This window comes from Salvelinus namaycush, chromosome 13 (genome assembly GCF_016432855.1).
Source record: "Salvelinus namaycush isolate Seneca chromosome 13, SaNama_1.0, whole genome shotgun sequence".
Classification (NCBI taxonomy): Eukaryota; Metazoa; Chordata; class Actinopteri; order Salmoniformes; family Salmonidae; genus Salvelinus; species Salvelinus namaycush.
Window position 1 is genome coordinate 38,415,424 of NC_052319.1, and position 19,845 is coordinate 38,435,268.

General features: G+C 44.8%; 1 protein-coding gene across 5 annotated transcripts in view; it reads right to left on the minus strand.

The window, feature by feature from the left end:
- LOC120058519 (peripheral plasma membrane protein CASK-like) overlaps positions 1 to 19,845 on the minus strand; it is a 229,900-nt gene that overhangs the window by 45,764 nt on the left and 164,291 nt on the right. For all 5 annotated transcript variants that reach the window (XM_039007238.1, XM_039007236.1, XM_039007237.1 and 2 more), the window contains 3 exons: positions 19,637 to 19,736; positions 15,734 to 15,855; positions 4,171 to 4,248 (listed from right to left, as the gene is read on the minus strand). In XM_039007238.1, the coding sequence (XP_038863166.1) occupies positions 4,171 to 4,248; positions 15,734 to 15,855; positions 19,637 to 19,736 (300 nt within the window). The remainder of the gene's footprint in view (positions 1 to 4,170; positions 4,249 to 15,733; positions 15,856 to 19,636; positions 19,737 to 19,845) is intronic.

Genomic DNA, 19,845 nt, shown 5'->3' on the forward strand with positions numbered 1-19,845 from the left:
TACTCTAGAACCAGTCCTACTCTAGAACCAGTCCTACTATAGAATCAGTCCTACTACAGAATCAGTCCTACTACAGAACCAGTCCTACTCTAGAACCAGTCCTACTCTAGAACCAGTCCTACTCTAGAACCAGTCCTACTCTAGAACCAGTCCTACTACAGAACCAGTCCTACTCTAGAACCAGTCCTACTCTAGAACCAGTCCTACTATAGAACCAGTCCTAATATATAACCAGTCCTACTCTAGAACCAGTCCTACTACAGAACCAGTCCTACTACAGAACCAGTCCTATTACAGAACCAGTCCTATTACAGAACCAGTCCTACTATAGAACCAGTCCTACTATAGGACCAGTCCTATTATAGGACCAGTCCTACTATAGGACCAGTCCTACTATAGGACCAGTCCTATTATAGGACCAGTCCTACTACAGAACCAGTCCTACTACAGAACCAGTCCTACTACAGGACCAGTCCTACTATAGAACCAGTCCTACTATAGAACCAGTCCTACTACAGAACCAGTCCTACTACAGAACCAGTCCTACTACAGGACCAGTCCTACTCTAGAACCAGTCCTACTCTAGAACCAGTCCTACTACAGAACCAGTCCTACTATAGAACCAGTCCTACTACAGAACCAGTCCTACTACAGAACCAGTCCTACTCTAGAACCAGTCCTACTACAGAACAATTCCTACTATAGAACCAGTCCTACTACAGAACCAGTCCTACTACAGAACCAGTCCTACTATAAAACCAGTCCTACTACAGAACCATTCCTACTACAGAACCAGTCCTACTACAGAACCAGTCCTACTATAGAACCAGTCCTACTACAGAACCAGTCCTACTACAGAACCAGTCCTACTATAGAACCAGTCCTACTACAGAACCAGTCCTACTATAGAACCAGTCCTACTCTAGAACCAGTCCTACTATAGAATCAGTCCTACTCTAGAACCAGTCCTACTATAGAACCAGTCCTACTACAGAACCAGTCCTACTCTAGAACCAGTCCTACTACAGAACCAGTCCTACTACAGAACCAGTCCTACTATATAACCAGTCCTACTATAGAACCAGTCCTACTATAGAACCAGTCCTACTACAGAACCAGTCCTATTACAGAACCAGTCCTACTCTAGAACCAGTCCTATTATAGGACCAGTCCTACTATAGAACCAGTCCTACTACAGAACCAGTCCTACTACAGGACCAGTCCTACTATAGAACCAGTCCTACTATAGAACCAGTCCTACTACAGAACCAGTCCTACTATAGAACCAGTCCTACTACAGAACCAGTCCTACTATAGAACCAGTCCTACTACAGGACCAGTCCTACTCTAGAACCAGTCCTACTATAGAACCAGTCCTACTATAGAACCAGTCCTACTACAGAACCAGTCCTACTACAGAACCAGTCCTACTATAGAACCAGTCCTACTACAGAACCAGTCCTACTACAGAACCAGTCCTACTACAGAACCAGTCCTACTATAGAACCAGTCCTACTACAGAACCAGTCCTACTACAGGACCAGTCCTACTACAGAACCAGTCCTACTATAGAACCAGTCCTACTACAGAACCAGTCCTACTACAGGACCAGTCCTACTACAGGACCAGTCCTACTACAGGACCAGTCCTACTACAGGACCAGTACCCTAGAATCTGATCCTAGATCAGAGTCATAGTCTTCTAAACTCAGCAAAAGAAGAAATGTCCTCTCACTGTCAACTGTGTTTATTTTCAGCAAACTGAACATGTGTAAATACTTGTATGAAGATAACAAGATTCAACAACTGAGACATAAACTGAACAAGTTCCACAGACATGTGACTAACAGAAAATTGAATAATGTGTCCCTGAACAAATTGGGGGTCAAAATCAAAAGTAACAGTCACTATCTGGTGTGGCCACCAGCTGCATTAAGTACTGCAGTGCATCTCCTCCTCATGGACTGCACCAGCTTTGCCAGTTCTTGCTGTGAGATGTTACCCAACTCTTCCACCAAGACACCTGCAAGTTCCCGGACATTTCTGGGGGGAATGGCCCTAGCCCTCACCCTCCGATCCAACAGGTCCCAGATGTGCTCAATGGGATTGAGATTCGGGCTCTTCGCTGGCCATGGCAGAACACTGACATTCCAGTCTTGCAGGAAATGACGCACAGAACGAGCAGTATGGCTGGTGGCATTGTCATGCTGGAGGGTCATGTCAGGATGAGCCTGCAGGAAGGGTACCACATGAGGGAGGAGGATGTCTTCCCTGTAACGCACAGAGTTGAGATTGCCTGCAATGACAGCAAGCTCAGTCCGATGATGCTGTGACACACTGCCCCAGACCATGACAGACCCTCCACCTCCAAATCGATCCCGCTCCAGAGTACAGGCCTTGGTGTAACGCTCATTCCTTCAACGATAAACGCGAATCCAACCATCACCCCTGGTCCTGTCTGGTCCAGCGACAGTGGGTTTGTGCCCATAGGCGACATTGTTGCCGGTGATATCTGGTGAGGACCTGCCTCACAACAGGCCTACAAGCCCTCAGTCCAACCTCTCTCAGCCTATTGCGGACAGTCTGAGCACTGATGGAGGGATTGTGCATTCCTGGTGTAACAAGGGGAGTTGTTGTTGCCATCCTGTAGCTGTCCCGCAGGTGTGATGTTCGGATGTACCGATCCTGTGCAGGTGTTTTTACATGTGGTCTGACACTGTGAGGATGATCAGCTGTCTGTCCTGTCTCCCTGTAGCACTGTCTTAGGCCTCTCACAGTATGGACATTGTAATTTATTGCCCTGGCCACATCTGCAGTCCTCAAGCCTCCTTGCAGCATGCCTCCTTGCAGCATGCCTCATCACGCAGATGAGCAGGGCATCTTTCTTTTGGTGTTTTTCAGAGTCAGTAGAAAGACCTCTTTAGTGTCCTAAGTTTTCATAACTGTGACCTTAATTGCCTACCGTCTGTAAGCTGTTAGTGTCTTAACGACCGTTCCACAGGTGCATGTTCATTAATTGTTGATGGTTCATTGAACAAGCATGGGAAAGGGTTTAAACCTTTACTATGAAGATCTGTGAAGTTATTTGGATTTTTTACAAATTATCTTTGAAAAGACAGGGTCCTGAAAAAGGGATGTTTCTTTTTTTTGCTGAGGGTATATTATAATAATACATGACATTTAACAGACACTTCTGTCCAAAGCAACTTTCAGTCATGAGTGCATATATTTTTGCATGACCCCAGTGGGAATTGAACCCACTATCCTTGGCCTTGCGAGATCCATGCTCAACCAACTGAGCTACACAATTACACCCTTCTGTACACCTCCAGTTCACCACTTCACCTCCACCGTACTTTACTGAGGTGTAGCTCTCACATCTAACCACGTTACAGTTATATCCTAATGTAAAGCTGGCTGGGGCTGTCATAAGACATGGCCCAGTAGGACAGCCGTGCATGTGTCCTTATGTAGTGGAGGTGGTTCATGAACTACACTCTCTTGATGAGTAACCTTGCCTGAAACCTGAAGATTCATGTTAGCTCCCAGAGCCTAACGGCTGGTCTTTAGCTCAGAAAGCCAACATAGTATTGAGTTTTGTGTTGTGGACAACCCAGGTTTGTTACCTAGCTGGTGACACATAGCTATGAGGTTGTTGTTATTTTGAGGAAAAAACTAAAGAGGTTAGAGGAGAGGAGAAGAGGTTCAACTCCTTCAAACACTGACCTCAGGCCAGCTTGACCCAATGTTAAACAAGCAGCAGATAGCCGAAGTAGATAACAGCAGTGAAGAGTTAGATTCCTTATTCCACACATTGGGCACCAGTTTTGACCTCTTCTGATCAGAGCCACATAGGGCTGTGGTCAAACATAGTGCACTACATGAGAAATAGGGTGCTGTTTGAGATGTGAACCTAATGAATAGTAGAGAGATGTGTTAATGGCTAGAGCCGTGTTGATTAAGCAGAGTGTGTGGTCAGGGAATTATGAAGCAGCGTACTGTGATCTATAGAGTTGATCACGTCATCAATCATCATGAATAATATCTTATACACAAGCATGGTAACAAGCACACAACACAATATTGTATCAATATGTATGTGTGTGTGTATGTGTGTGTACGTGTGTGTGTACGTGTGTGTGTGTGAGTGTGTGCGCGAGTGCAGGCTCACCTCCTTGGCCCTCTGTACAGTATTGCTGGGGGGGTTTCTGATCTGGGGCGATGACTTTGTGTTGATTTTGTCGTAAAGCTGAAACAACACGACACACAAAACATTATAAACCAACAAAATCAGTTCAATGGCTGAATAATACATGTTGGTTCTCTCTCTCTCTCTGTGTATTCCGAATGACCTGTTGTCTTCAGTGCCAGCCTCTCATCAATGCTGACAATTGCTTGCTTTCATTTAAACATTAAAAAAAGGACATTTACAATGTAGGAAAAATATATGATAATTTATGATGCAGACTGAAAGGGGAGGAACACTTTGTCTCTGTTTGCAACGAACCAGCTGACTATACAGGATCAACAGTTGAGGTTGTGTGTTTGTTTTTATGTGTGTGTCTTTGTGTGTGCATGCACTGTGAGCATGAATCGCTGTGTCCAGTGGAGGTTGGTGAGGGGAGGACGGCTCATAATAATGGCTGGTACAGAGCAAATGGAATGGCATTAAACACATGTGTTTGATACCGTTCCACTGATCCTCCCCAATTAAGGTGCCACCAAACTCCTGTGGTACAGAAACTGTACACACAGTGAGTAGTCTAACCAGGACAAGCAGAAATTACTGGTTCAAAGGTCACAATGCCGAGAGGAGAGAAACAGAGCTCAGTTGAAAAGGCAGCCATTAAATAAAATGACTCTTATGATACAAGGACTAACTCATGATTTTCATAGAGGGATTTGGGTTGAATAATGTAATAATTCTGAACTTCAAAGGAGAGCAGTTGACATCATGAGAGAGCAAGTACACTGGCACACCCCCCCCCCCCCCCAGACACACACACACACACACACACATAGACAACACTGCTCTTTCAAAATAGGTATTTCGCCATAGCCCCTAGACCTACATGTATGCCTTGTGTCCTCCCATTGACCAGAGAGACAAGGCAGGCAGACAGTACTATCACGAGATGATTACCACTGGTCTCAACAACGAGATGAGGCAAGAATAACAAACATGAAAACTATTCAGCTGATAACAGTTAGTTCATGTGTCTTTCTACATTTGACATTTTAGTCATTTAGCAGATGCTCTTACCCAGAGCAACTTACAGGAGCATTTAGGGTTAAGTGCCTTGCTCAAGGGCACATTGACAGATTTTTCACCTAGCGACCTTTTCGGTTACTGGCCCAACGCACTTACCCACTAGGCTACCTGCATCCCCACTCACCTATCACTTAGAAGTCTTAACTTCTAAGTGATAGGTCCACCGGACGTGCTACCTGTCCCAGACCTGCTGTTTTCAACTCTTAATGATCGGCTATGAAAAGCCAACTGACATTTATTCCTGATTATTATTTGACCATGCTGGTCATTTATGAACATTTTGAACATCTTGGCCATGTTCTGTTATAATCTCCACCCGGCACAGCCAGAAGGGGACTGGCCACCCCTCATAGCCTGGTTCCTCTCTAGGTTTCTTCCTAGGTTTTGGCCTTTCTAGGGAGTTTTCCCCAGCCACCGTGCTTCTACACCTGCATTGCTTGCTGTTTGGGGTTTTAGGCTGGGTTTCTGTACAGCACTTCGAGATATTAGCTGATGTACGAAGGGCTATATAAAATAAACTTGATTTGATTTGATTGACTACAGATCTGCTTGGAACGGCACCGTTTATGTAGACATGCACATCCTGTGGCTGTCCTCCTGTGAACTTATTTGTAATGAGCAAATATGTGTGCTACTTGTAACGTAAACACTAACACACAGTGATATTCAGATACCGGATTAGTCTGCGGTGTCATTGTTAAGCTCCATTAAAGGGGTTATTTTATGGGAAAACAAGGAGAGTATTTATGAATGTTTGAGATGTCTGTGGTGCCTGCATTGGCAGTGGGAGATAGAGTCAACCATGTTTAGACAGATGTCTGTGTGTTGTGTGTGTGTGTGTGTGATAGTGGGGAGTGTACAGGGGAGACGCTGGTTCCTGGAGAAAGTTCAGAGTTCAGATGCTCTGTCTCCCTGTCTGCTTCTACTGTTCCTTACCTCAGAACCATACACACACACACACACACACACACACACACACACACACACACACACACACACACACACACACACACACACACACACACACACACACACACACACACACACACACCTCCAGACACACACACACTGCCTGCTTATGAGTGAGTGTAGGTGTTATGAAGGAAAGTCTCAGCAGCGAAGAGGAACTGTTGCTTTTAGATCACCTATGTTCCATATATTATTAATCTACGGCCCAGCTCATTCTTTCACCATGATGCTGTTGCTTGCCGTCTGTGAAGTGCTCCGTTAAACGTTTCTTATAAAACAGACTGTTCATTTACTGTAGGAGGACCCGAGCTGTGTTCGAATACCAATACTAACATACTGTATACTACATACTTAATGAGTATACAGTACCAGTCAAACGTTTAGACACACCTACTCATTCCAGGGTTTTTCTTTATTTTTTACTATTTTCTAAATTGTAGAATAATAGTGAAGACATCAAAACTATGAAATTACACATGTGGAATCATGTAGTAACCCAAAAAGTGTTTAACAAATCAAAATATATTTTATATTTGAGATTCTTCAAAGTAGCCATTTTTTGTTATTACACTGGGTGTCAAGGAAAGTGTTACCAAATCAATTGTAAGTGCTGTCCAGTGTGGTTCAGTTGCTAGTGCACAGCGCTTGCAAAGCCAAGGGTTGTAGGTTCGATTCCCGCTGGGGCCACTCATACGTCAAACGTATGCATGCATGACTGTAAGTCGCATTGGTAAAAGCATCTGCTGAATGGTATGTATTATCATATGAAGTGAATATATACACAGTCATGTAACATCACTGTTGTGTCTGAAGTCACAGTGAAAACATACAACCAACCATCTTCTCCTTACAAAGAGAGAAACAGAGCCTTACTCCATCCCCATTTAGCAGACACTAATCCAGAGCGATTTACACGAGTAATTGGGGTAAAGTGCCTTGCTCAAGGGCACATAAACAGTGTTTCACCTTGTCATCTCTGGGATTTGAACCAGCGACCTTTCGATTACTGGCCCATCGCTCACTTTCACCTTCAAGTTAAAACACACAGGGTACACTCTCAACCGCTAGGCTAACTGTCGCCCTAATACACCACTGATACACACACACACACACAAACAAGCAACAAGATCGACTCACCAACCAGATCCCAAGCAGTAGCCACACGCCCTAACCCAGAAGAGAATAGACACAATAAGCGCTAAACTAGCTTAGCATCCAGACTTCAGTAGGCTACTGTTACAGTACGTCCATTCCGTGCCGAGTGGATCTGTAGTTTCCCTGAGCCTCTCTGTGTCTGAGTGGAGAGGATGGTAACGTCAGCCCTACAGATGTACTCACAGATAGCCTACTGCAGGAGTCTGGAGCCTGGAGAAACAGCAGTGAAAGGGACTAAGGCTTGACAATAGCACCCATTGTTCTCTCTCTCTCTCTTTTCAGGCTGGGTCTCTCTCTATGTCGCTCTCCTTCTTTCTGTGGCTTTCAGAGCAGCAATGTGGAGGTTTTTCTCTCTTTTCAGTTGAAAGAGTCTGTGGTTGCTCTATCTTTCTCTCTTTTCAGTGATGGAGTCTGGCTCGCTCTTCTCTCAATTTTCAGTGTAGGAGTGTGGTCTCGCTCTCTCTATATCGCTCTCTCTTCAGCTGGGTCTGGGTTTTGAATGGACATCTGCAGCAACAGGTTCCTAGTGAAAGGCCTTCCCAGGGAGAGAGTCTCTTTCTACTTCTCATCTTGCACCCATTCAGCCCCTGGGGCAGGGTCCGAAAGCAATAGCCTCCTCCTCCACTCCTTCCTCCTTCACCCTTCCTAACGCCCTCCTCCATCCTCCCCAACTCCCTTCTTAACCCCCCCCCCCTTCCTCCTCCCTAACTCCCTCCTTAACTCCCTCCTCCTCCCCCGTCCTCCTCCCTCCTCCCCCTTCCTAACTCCTTCCTCCTCACTAACTCCTTCCTCATCTCTAACGCCCTCCTCCCTAACTCCTTCCTCCCTAACTCCTTCCTCCCTAACCTCTTCCTCCTCCCTAACTCCTTCCTCCTCCCTAACTCCTTCCTCCTCACTGACTCCTTCCTCCTCCCCTTTCCTCCTCCCTAACTCCCTCCTCCCTGACTCCTGACTCCTTCCTCCTCCCCCCTTCGTCCATTCTCCATCAACCCTTTTATAACACTATTTGGTAACTCCCTCTCCCAACCCCCTCCAGACTCCCCATCCTTAGACTTAAGATATTGTTGCCGTAGCTCTCAAGGCTTAAAGCTAACTCATAAAGAACAAAATAAACCAGCCCACAGGGTCAACAGAGGTCTGGATGTACAGTATATCACAAAAGTGAGTACACCCCTCACATTTTTGTAAATATTTGAGTATATCTTTTCATGTGACAACACTGAAGAAATGACACTTTGCTACAATGTAAAGTAGTGAGTGTACAGCTTGTATAACAGTGTAAATTTGCTGTCCCCTCAAAATAACTCAACAGACAGCCATTAATGTCTAAACTGCTGGCAACAAAAGTGAGTACACCCCTAAGTGAAAATGTCCAAATTGGGCCCAAAGTGTCAATATTTTGTGTGGCCACCATCATTTTCCAGCACTGCCTTAACCCTCTTGGGCATGGAGTTCACCAGAGCTTCACAGGTTGCCACTGGAGTCCTCTTCCACTCCTCCATGACGACATCACAGAGCTGGTGGATGTTAGAGACCTTGCACTCCTCTACCTTCTGTTTGAGGATGCCCCACAGATGCTCAATAGGGTTTAGGTCTGGAGACATGCTTGGCCAGTCCATCACCTTTACTCTCAGCTTCTTTAGCAAGGCAGTGGTCGTCTTGGAGGTGTGTTTGGGGTCGTTATCATGTTGTAATACTGCCCTGCGGCCCAGTCTCCGAAGGGAGGGGATCATGCTCTGCTTCAGTATGTCACAGTACATGTTGGCATTCATGGTTCCCTCAATGAACTGTAGCTCCTCAGTGCCGGCAGCACTCATGCAGCCCCAGACCATGACACTCCCACCACCATGCTTGACACACTTGTCTTTGTACTCCTCACCTGGTTGCCGCCACACACGCTTGACACCATCCGAACCAAATAAGTTTATCTTGGTCTCATCAAACCACAGGACATGGTTCCAGTAATCCATGTCCTTAGTCTGCTTGTCTTCAGCAAACTGTTTGTGGGCTTTCTTGCGCATCATCTTTAGAAGAGGCTTCCTTCTGGGACGACAGCCATGCAGACCAATTTGATGCAGTGTACGGCGTATGGTCTGAGCACTGACAGGCTGACCCCCCACCCCTTCAACCTCTGCAGCAATGCTGGCAGCACTCATACGTCTATTTCCCAAAGACAACCTCTGGATATGACGCTGAGCACGTGCACTCAACTTCTTTGGTCGACCATGGCGAGGCCTGTTCTGAGTGGAACCAGTCCAGTTAAACCACTGTATGGTCTTGGCCACCGTGCTGCAGCTCAGTTTCAGGGTCTTGGCAATCTTCTTATAGCCCAGGCCATCTTTATGTAGAGCAACAATTCTTTTTTTCAGATCCTCAGAGAGTTCTTTGCCATGAGGTGCCATGTTGAACTTCCAGTGACCAGTCAGTATGAGGGAGTGTGAGAGCGATGACACCAAATTTAACACACCTGCTCCCCATTCACACCTGAGACATTGTAACACTAACGAGTCACATGACACCGGGGAGGGAAAATGGCTAATTGGGCCCAATTTGGACATTTTCACTTAGGGGTGTACTCACTTTTGTTGCCAGCGGTTTAGACATTAATGGCTGTGTGTTGAGTTATTTTGAGCGGACAGCAAATTCACACTGTTATACAAGCTGTACACTCACTACTTTACATTGTAGCAAAGTGTCATTTCTTCAGTGTTGTCACATGAAAAGATATACTCAAATATTTACAAAAATGTGAGGGGTGTACACACTTTTGTGATATACTGTATGTCATTACAGCGTCATATGTGTCAGCTTAAAACAACTGCCTTAATGAAGGCATGACACAAACTGTTCTGTGTCAGCTAGTTATCGTTAGCCAGCCAACTTACCTAGATAACGGTTTGTGTTATGTCTGTGTTGCAGTAAATCAGCTGCCATAAGCTGACGTTAACTGTTATATGTTGGTCTTGTGATAAAAGGTTTCAAGTGTTACCAAGACCCTGACAGGATTAAGATAAGTTTCTAGAGTCAACAGGCCTCAAGTGAACTTTAAACACTTTAGTAACATCCAGTTCCTCCTAGCCAGCTAGCCTAAAGTAACACTCACACACGGCGCACATGGCACACACACACACACACACACACACACACACACACCATGTTTCTCCCAGCCAGAAAGCTGCTCTCCTAATGTGGCATGAAATCATGAGGAGCGCAGCCTGGCTTCCCTGGCAGTGTGTGTGTGATATGGCAGTGAACTACTGGTGCCCTCTAGAGCAGAGAGATTTGGTGTTTGGCTGTTCTGGGTGACAGACAAAACACAGAAAACACTGTCAAAACAGTGGGACAGAGAGTGAGACAGAGAGAGAGAGAAAAAAAATAAAGAGAGAGAGAGAAAGTACTGGAGAGTGAGAGATTGAAATGGAGAGAGCGAGAGGAGAGGCAGGGGAACAGACGATATGTTATTAGAATATGTATGATTGTTAGAGGGGGAGAGACTGTATGATTGTTAGAGGAGGAGAGACTGTATGATTGTTAGAGGAGGAGAGACTGTATGATTGTTAGACGAGGAGAGACTGTATGATTGTTAGAGGAGGAGAGACTGTATGATTGGTAGAGGAGGAGAGACTGTATGATTGGTGAAGGGGGAGAGACTGTATGATTGTTAGAGGAGGAGAGACTGTATGATTGTTAGAGGGGGAAAGACTGTATGATTGTTAGAGGGGGAGAGACTGTATGATTGTTAGAGGAGGAGAGACTGTATGATTGTTAGAGGGGGAAAGACTGTATGATTGTTAGAGGAGGAGAGACTGTATGATTGTTAGAGGAGGAGAGACTGTATGATTGTTAGAGGAGGAGAGACTGTATGATTGTTAGAGGAGGAGAGACTGTATGATTGTTAGACGAGGAGAGACTGTATGATTGTTAGACGAGGAGAGACTGTATGATTGTTAGAGGAGGAGAGACTGTATGATTGGTAGAGGAGGAGAGACTGTATGATTGGTGGAGGGGGAGAGACTGTATGATTGTTAGAGGAGAGACTGTATGATTGTTAGAGGAGGAGAGACTGTATGATTGTTAGAGGAGGAGACACTGTATGATTGTTAGAGGAGGAGAGACTGTATGATTGTTAGACGAGGAGAGACTGTATGATTGTTAGACGAGGAGAGACTGTATGATTGTTAGAGGAGGAGAGACTGTATGATTGGTAGAGGAGGAGAGACTGTATGATTGGTGGAGGGGGAGAGACGGTATGATTGTTAGAGGAGAGACTGTATGATTGTTAGAGGAGGAGAGACTGTATTATTGTTAGAGGAGGAGAGACTGTATGATTGGTGGAGGAGGAGAGACTGTATGATTGTTAGAGGAGGAGAGACTGTATGATTGTAGGAGAGACTGTATTATTGTTAGAGGAGGAGAGACTGTATGATTGTTAGAGGAGGAGAGACTGTATGATTGTTAGAGAAGGAGAGACTGTATTATTGTTAGAGGAGGAGAGACTGTATGATTGGTGGAGGAGGAGAGACTGTATGATTGTTAGAGGGGGAAAGACTGTATGATTGTTAGAGGAGGAGAGACTGTATGATTGTTAGAGGAGGAGAGACTGTATGATTGTTAGAGGGGGAGAGACTGTATGATTGTTAGAGGAGGAGAGACTGTATGATTGTTAGAGGGGGAAAGACTGTATGATTGTTAGAGGAGGAGAGACTGTATGATTGTTAGAGGAGGAGAGACTGTATGATTGTTAGAGGAGGAGAGACTGTATGATTGTTAGAGGAGGAGAGACTGTATGATTGTTAGACGAGGAGAGACTGTATGATTGTTAGACGAGGAGAGACTGTATGATTGTTAGAGGAGGAGAGACTGTATGATTGGTAGAGGAGGAGAGACTGTATGATTGGTGGAGGGGGAGAGACTGTATGATTGTTAGAGGAGAGACTGTATGATTGTTAGAGGAGGAGAGACTGTATGATTGTTAGAGGAGGAGACACTGTATGATTGTTAGAGGAGGAGAGACTGTATGATTGTTAGACGAGGAGAGACTGTATGATTGTTAGACGAGGAGAGACTGTATGATTGTTAGAGGAGGAGAGACTGTATGATTGGTAGAGGAGGAGAGACTGTATGATTGGTGGAGGGGGAGAGACTGTATGATTGTTAGAGGAGAGACTGTATGATTGTTAGAGGAGGAGAGACTGTATTATTGTTAGAGGAGGAGAGACTGTATGATTGGTGGAGGAGGAGAGACTGTATGATTGTTAGAGGAGGAGAGACTGTATGATTGTAGGAGAGACTGTATTATTGTTAGAGGAGGAGAGACTGTATGATTGTTAGAGGAGGAGAGACTGTATGATTGTTAGAGAAGGAGAGACTGTATTATTGTTAGAGGAGGAGAGACTGTATGATTGTTGGAGGAGGAGAGACTGTATGATTGTTAGAGGGGGAAAGACTGTATGATTGTTAGAGGAGGAGAGACTGTATGATTGTTAGAGGAGGAGAGACTGTATGATTGTAGGAGAGACTGTATGATTGTTAGAGGAGGAGAGACTGTATGATTGTTAGAGGAGGAGAGACTGTATGATTGTTAGACGAGGAGAGACTGTATGATTGTTAGACGAGGAGAGACTGTATGATTGTTAGAGGAGGAGAGACTGTATGATTGGTAGAGGAGGAGAGACTGTATGATTGGTGGAGGGGGAGAGACTGTATGATTGTTAGAGGAGAGACTGTATGATTGTTAGAGGAGGAGAGACTGTATGATTGTTAGAGGAGGAGACACTGTATGATTGTTAGAGGAGGAGAGACTGTATGATTGTTAGACGAGGAGAGACTGTATGATTGTTAGACGAGGAGAGACTGTATGATTGTTAGAGGAGGAGAGACTGTATGATTGGTAGAGGAGGAGAGACTGTATGATTGGTGGAGGGGGAGAGACTGTATGATTGTTAGAGGAGAGACTGTATGATTGTTAGAGGATGAGAGACTGTATTATTGTTAGAGGAGGAGAGACTGTATGATTGGTGGAGGAGGAGAGACTGTATGATTGTTAGAGGAGGAGAGACTGTATGATTGTAGGAGAGACTGTATTATTGTTAGAGGAGGAGAGACTGTATGATTGTTAGAGGAGGAGAGACTGTATGATTGTTAGAGAAGGAGAGACTGTATTATTGTTAGAGGAGGAGAGACTGTATGATTGGTGGAGGAGGAGAGACTGTATGATTGGTGGAGGAGGAGAGACTGTATGATTGTTAGAGGAGGAGAGACTGTATTATTGTTAGAGGAGGAGAGACTGTATGATTGATGGAGGAGGAGAGACTGTATGATTGGTGGAGGAGGAGAGACTGTATGATTGTTAGAGGAGGAGAGACTGTATGATTGTTAGAGGGGGAGAGACTGTATTATTGTTAGAGGAGGAGAGACTGTATGATTGTTAGAGGAGGAGAGACTGTATGATTGGTGGAGGAGGAGAGACTGTATGATTGTTAGAGGAGGAGAGACTGTATGATTGTAGGAGAGACTGTATGATTGTTAGAGGAGGAGAGACTGTATGATTGTTAGAGGGGGAGAGACTGTATGATTGTTAGAGGAGGAGAGACTGTATCATTGTTAGAGGAGGAGAGACTGTATGATTGTAGGAGAGACTGTATGATTGGTGAAGGAGGAGAGACTGTATGATTGTTAGAGGAGGAGAGACTGTGTGATTGTTAGAGGAGGAGAGACTGTATGATTGTAGGAGAGACTGTATGATTGTTAGAGGAGGAGAGACTGTATAATTGTTAGAGGGGGAGAGACTGTATGATTGTTAGAGGAGGAGACACTGTATGATTGTTAGAGGAGGAGAGACTGTATGATTGTTAGAGGAGGAGAGACTGTATAATTGTTAGAGGGGGAGAGACTGTATGATTGTTAGAGGAGGAGACACTGTATAATTGTTAGAGGGGGAGAGACTGTATGATTGTTAGAGGAGGAGACACTGTATGATTGTTAGAGGAGGAGAGACTGTATAATTGTTAGAGGGGGAGAGACTGTATGATTGTTAGAGGAGGAGACACTGTATGATTGTTAGAGGAGGAGAGACTGTATAATTGTTAGATGGGGAGAGACTGTATGATTGTTAGAGGAGGAGACACTGTATGATTGTTAGAGGAGGAGAGACTGTATGATTGTAGGAGAGACTGTATGATTATTAGAGGAGGAGAGACTGTATGATTGTTAGAGGAGGAGAGACTGTATGATTGTAGGAGAGACTGGATGATTGTTAGAGGAGGAGAGACTGTATAATTGTTAGAGGGGAAGAGACTGTATGATTGTTAGAGGAGGAGAGACTGTATCATTGTTAGAGGAGGAGAGACTGTATGATTGTTAGAGGAGGAGAGACTGTATGATTGTTAGAGGGGGAGAGACTGTATGATTGTTAGAGGAGGAGAGACTGTACGATTGTTAGAGGGGGAGAGACTGTATGATTGTTAGAGGAGGAGAGACTGTACGATTGTTAGAGGAGAGACTGTATGATTCAGGAGGCTGAAGAAATTCAGCTTGTCACCAAAAGCACTCACAAACTTTTACAGATGCACAATCGAGAGCATCCTGTCGGGCTGTATTACCGCTTGGTACTGCAACTGCACCGCCCACAACCACAAGGCTCTCCAGAAGGTAGTGCGGTCTGCACAACGCACATCACTGTGGGCAAACTACCTGCCCTCCAGGACACCTACAGCACCCGATGTCACAGGAAATCCAAAAAGATGATCAAGGACAACAACCACACGAGCCACTGCCTGTTCACCCCGCTATCATCCAGAAGGCGAGGTCAGTACAGGTGCATCAAAGCTGGGACTGAGAGACTGAAAAACAGCTTATATCTCAAGGCCATCAGACTGTTAAACAGCCACCACTAACATTGAGTGGCTGCTGCCAACATACTGACTCAACTCTAGCCACTTTAACAATGTAAAACTTTATGAAAAAAATGTATCACTAGCCACTTTAAACAATGCCACTTCATATAATGTTTACATACCCTACATTACTCATGTCATATGTATATACTGTACTCAATACCATCTACTGCATCTTGCCTATGTCGTTTTGTACCATCACCCATTCATATATATATATATATATATTTTTTAATGTACATATTCTTATTCATTCCTTTACACTTGTGTGTATAAGGTAATTGTTGTGGAATTGTTAGGTTAGATTACTCGTTGGTTATTACTGCATTGTCGGAACTAGAAGCACAAGCATTTCGCTACCCTCGCATTAACATCTGCTAACCATGTGTATGTGACAAATAATATTTGATTTGATTTGTGTGTGTGTGTGTATATCTACTCACGTCTAGTAGTGTGTGTAGATGCTCGTCTTGAAAGACACTGTGTAGGAAGTCTATATCTTTCTCACTGCAGTCTGTCAACGCATGGATCTCCTCCAGGCTGTCCAGCACCTGAGACACAGCCCCTGTACAGACAGACACACACACACACACACACACACACACACACACACACACACACACACACACACACACACACACACACACACACACACACACAGTTATGTGTGTCAGTTATGTAGGCAACACAACAGTAGCACAAAAGAGAATACAATGAATATGAAAAAGCTAAAGGGACAAATAATAATAATAATAAAACAACAAATGCACAAATCACAAAGCACACATACTGTAGGCAGGATCTCAGTGTTGACTGCTAGAGAAGTATTTCAGAGTTGACTGCTAGAGAACTATCTCAGAGTTGACTGCTAGAGAACTATCTCAGAGTTGACTGCTAGAGAACTATCTCAGAGTTGACTGCTAGAGAACTATCTCAGAGTTGACTGCTAGAGAACTATCTCAGAGTTGACTGCTAGAGAACTATCTCAGAGTTGACTGCTAGAGAACTATCTCAGAGTTGACTGCTAGAGAACTATCTCAGAGTTGACTGCTAGAGAACTATCTCAGAGTTGACTGCTAGAGCAGGATCTCAGTGTTGACTGCTAGAGCAGTATCTCAGTGTTGACTGCTAGAGAACTATCTCAGAGTTGACTGCTAGAGAACTATCTCAGAGTTGACTGCTAGAGAACTATCTCAGAGTTGACTGCTAGAGAACTATCTCAGTGTTGACTGCTAGAGAACTATCTCAGTGTTGACTGCTAGAGAACTATCTCAGAGTTGACTGCTAGAGAACTATCTCAGAGTTGACTGCTAGAGAACTATCTCAGAGTTGACTGCTAGAGAACTATCTCAGAGTTGACTGCTAGAGAACTATCTCAGAGTTGACTGCTAGAGAACTATCTCAGTGTTGACTGCTAGAGAACTATCTCAGTGTTGACTGCTAGAGAACTATCTCAGAGTTGACTGCTAGAGAACTATCTCAGAGTTGACTGCTAGAGAACTATCTCAGAGTTGACTGCTAGAGAACTATCTCAGAGTTGACTGCTAGAGAACTATCTCAGAGTTGACTGCTAGAGCAGGATCTCAGTGTTGACTGCTAGAGCAGTATCTCAGTGTTGACTGCTAGAGAACTATCTCAGAGTTGACTGCTAGAGAACTATCTCAGAGTTGACTGCTAGAGAACTATCTCAGAGTTGACTGCTAGAGAACTAGGGACAACACAGACAGTTAGAGAACAGACACACAGAGCAGCATATACCTAGAGGAGGGATACCTACGTTCTGCTACTAGTAGTCCTATCACCATGCAGCATTAACACAAACAACACAATCACATTACAGATTACATGTCATTCTCATATAGGGACTACATTACACTACATGGACACAAAAATGGTAAATAAGAACTGGAATCGTGGCTGAAACATTCTCTGAAAACATTCTCTGAAAACATTCCCTGAAAACATTCCCTGAAACAATCTCTGAAAACATTCCCTGAAACATTCCCTGAAAACATTCTCTGAAAACATTCCCTGAAACATTCTCTGAAAACATTCCCTGAAAACATTATTTGAAACATTCCCTGAAAACATTCCCTGAAAACATTCCCTGAAACAATCTCTGAAAACATTCCCTGAAAACATTCCCTGAAACATTCTCTGAAAACATTCTTTGAAACATTCCCTGAAAACATTCCCTGAAAACATTCCCTGAAAACATTCCCTGAAACATTCCCTGAAAACATTCACTGAAAACATTCCCTGAAACATTCCCTGAAAACATTCTCTGAAACATTCTCTGAAACATTCTCTGAAACATTCTCTGAAAACATTCACTGAAAACATTTACTGAAAACATTCCCTGAAAACATTATTTGAAACTTTCCCTGAAACATTCTCTGAAAACATTTACTGAAAACATTCCCTGAAAACATTCACTGAAAACATTCCCTGAAAACATCCCCTGAAACATTCCCTGAAAACATTCCCTGGAACATTCTCTGAAAACATTCACTGAAAACATTCCCTGAAACATTCCCTGAAAACATTCCCTGAAAATATTCTCTGAAACATTCTCTGAAAACATTCACTGAAAACATTTACTGAAAACATTCCCTGAAAACATTCACTGAAAACATTCCCTGAAAACTTTCCCTGAAACATTCTCTGAAAACATTCACTGAAAACATTCCCTGAAAACATTCCCTGAAAACATTCCCTGAAAACATTCCCTGAAAACATTCCCTGAAAACATTCCCTGAAAACATTCCCTGACTAAACAGTGCAGACCACCCAAAGATTTCTGAGATGCTGAATTGACTTGTTAGTCCAACAAAAAGAACAGCAGTACTGTGTCAGAGGTTAGAGACTCCACTCCTGCTGTAACACACCTTATTTAAATGATCAACTAATCATGATCTTCAGTCTAGAGACAATGATTTAAATCTAATCAAACTTATTTGTCACATGCGTCGAATACAACAGGTGTAGTAGACCTTACAGTGGAATGCTTACTTAACCAACAATGCAGTTTTAAGAAAAAATAAATAAATAAATAAAAGTTAAAGAGCAGCAGTAAAATAACAATAGCGAGGCTATATACAGGGGGTACCGGTACAGAGTCAATGTACGGGGGCACCGGTTAGTCGAGGTAATTGAGGTAATATATACATGTGAATAGAGTTATTAAAGTGACTTATGTATAGATGATAACAGAGATACTTTCTTTGTGAAAACAACACCTTGAAAAAGACAAAACCTCATAGGACACAGGATTGTCTCTTCCTTTTTTATTTAAATGTTTTTTTACCCCCCTTTTTCGATCTTGGCTCATCATTGCAACTCCTACAGCTTATTAACGTGTAAGCCAGCCGCAGCAATGTGTCGGAGGAAAAACCGTTCAGCTGGCATCTGGGGTCAGCCCGCATGCACCCGTCCCGCCACAAGGAGTTGATAGAGCACGATGAGTCAAGTAAAGCCCCACCGGCCAAACCCTCCCCTAACCCGGACGACGCCGGGCCAAACCCTCCCCTAACCCGGACGACGCCGGGCCAAACCCTCCCCTAACCCGGACGACGCCGGGCCAAACCCTCCCCTAACCCGGACGACGCCGGGCCAAACCCTCCCCTAACCCGGACGCCGCCGGGCCAAACCCTCCCCTAACCCGGACGCCGCCGGGCCAAACCCTCCCCTAACCCGGACGACGCCGGGCCAAACCCTCCCCTAACCCGGACGATGCTGGGCCAAACCCTCCCCTAACCCGGACGACCCTGGGCCAAACCCTCACCTAACCCGGACGACGCCGGGCCAAACCCTCCCCTAACCCGGACGACGCTGGGCCAAACCCTCCCCTAACCCGGACGACCCTGGGCCAAACCCTCACCTAACCCGGACGATGCCGGGCCAAACCCTCCCCTAACCCGGACGACGCCGGGCCAAACCCTCCCCTAACCCGGACGATGCTGGGCCAAACCCTCCCCTAACCCGGACGACGTTGGGCCAAACCCTCCCCTAACCCGGACGACGCTGGGCCAAACCCTCCCCTAACCCGGACGACGTTGGGCCAATTGTGCGCCGTACTATGGGACTCCCGACCACGGCCGGTTGTGGGACAGCCCGGGATATGAACCCTGGACCTTAGAAACGCCTCTTAGACTGCTACGCCACTCGGGAGGCCCCTGGACTGCCTCTTCCTGAATGATAGTAGTGTCTCTGGATTTTCACCTCGCTGTGGTAACAGCTTTGTTGTCATGGGTGTGTCTGTGTTGATGTGTCTGTGTGTGTGCAGGTGTGTGTTTGTTTATGTATGTGTATGTGTACCAGTGTGTGTGTGTGTGTGTTCCTTCTACCTGAGGATGTGGGGTCTTCAGAGAAGTCAGGCATCTCCTCTGGTGGGTCTCCATAAAATGAGTTAAACTTGTGACTGGAGACTGCTGCCAGTACGGCTCCCTGAGACAGACACAGACAGTTAGATAAACCATCCTCCATTTTAGCACCAAACGTTCCAAAACAATAACACTCCTATTGTCATTCCAACTAGAAAAGGAAAGTAGAATTT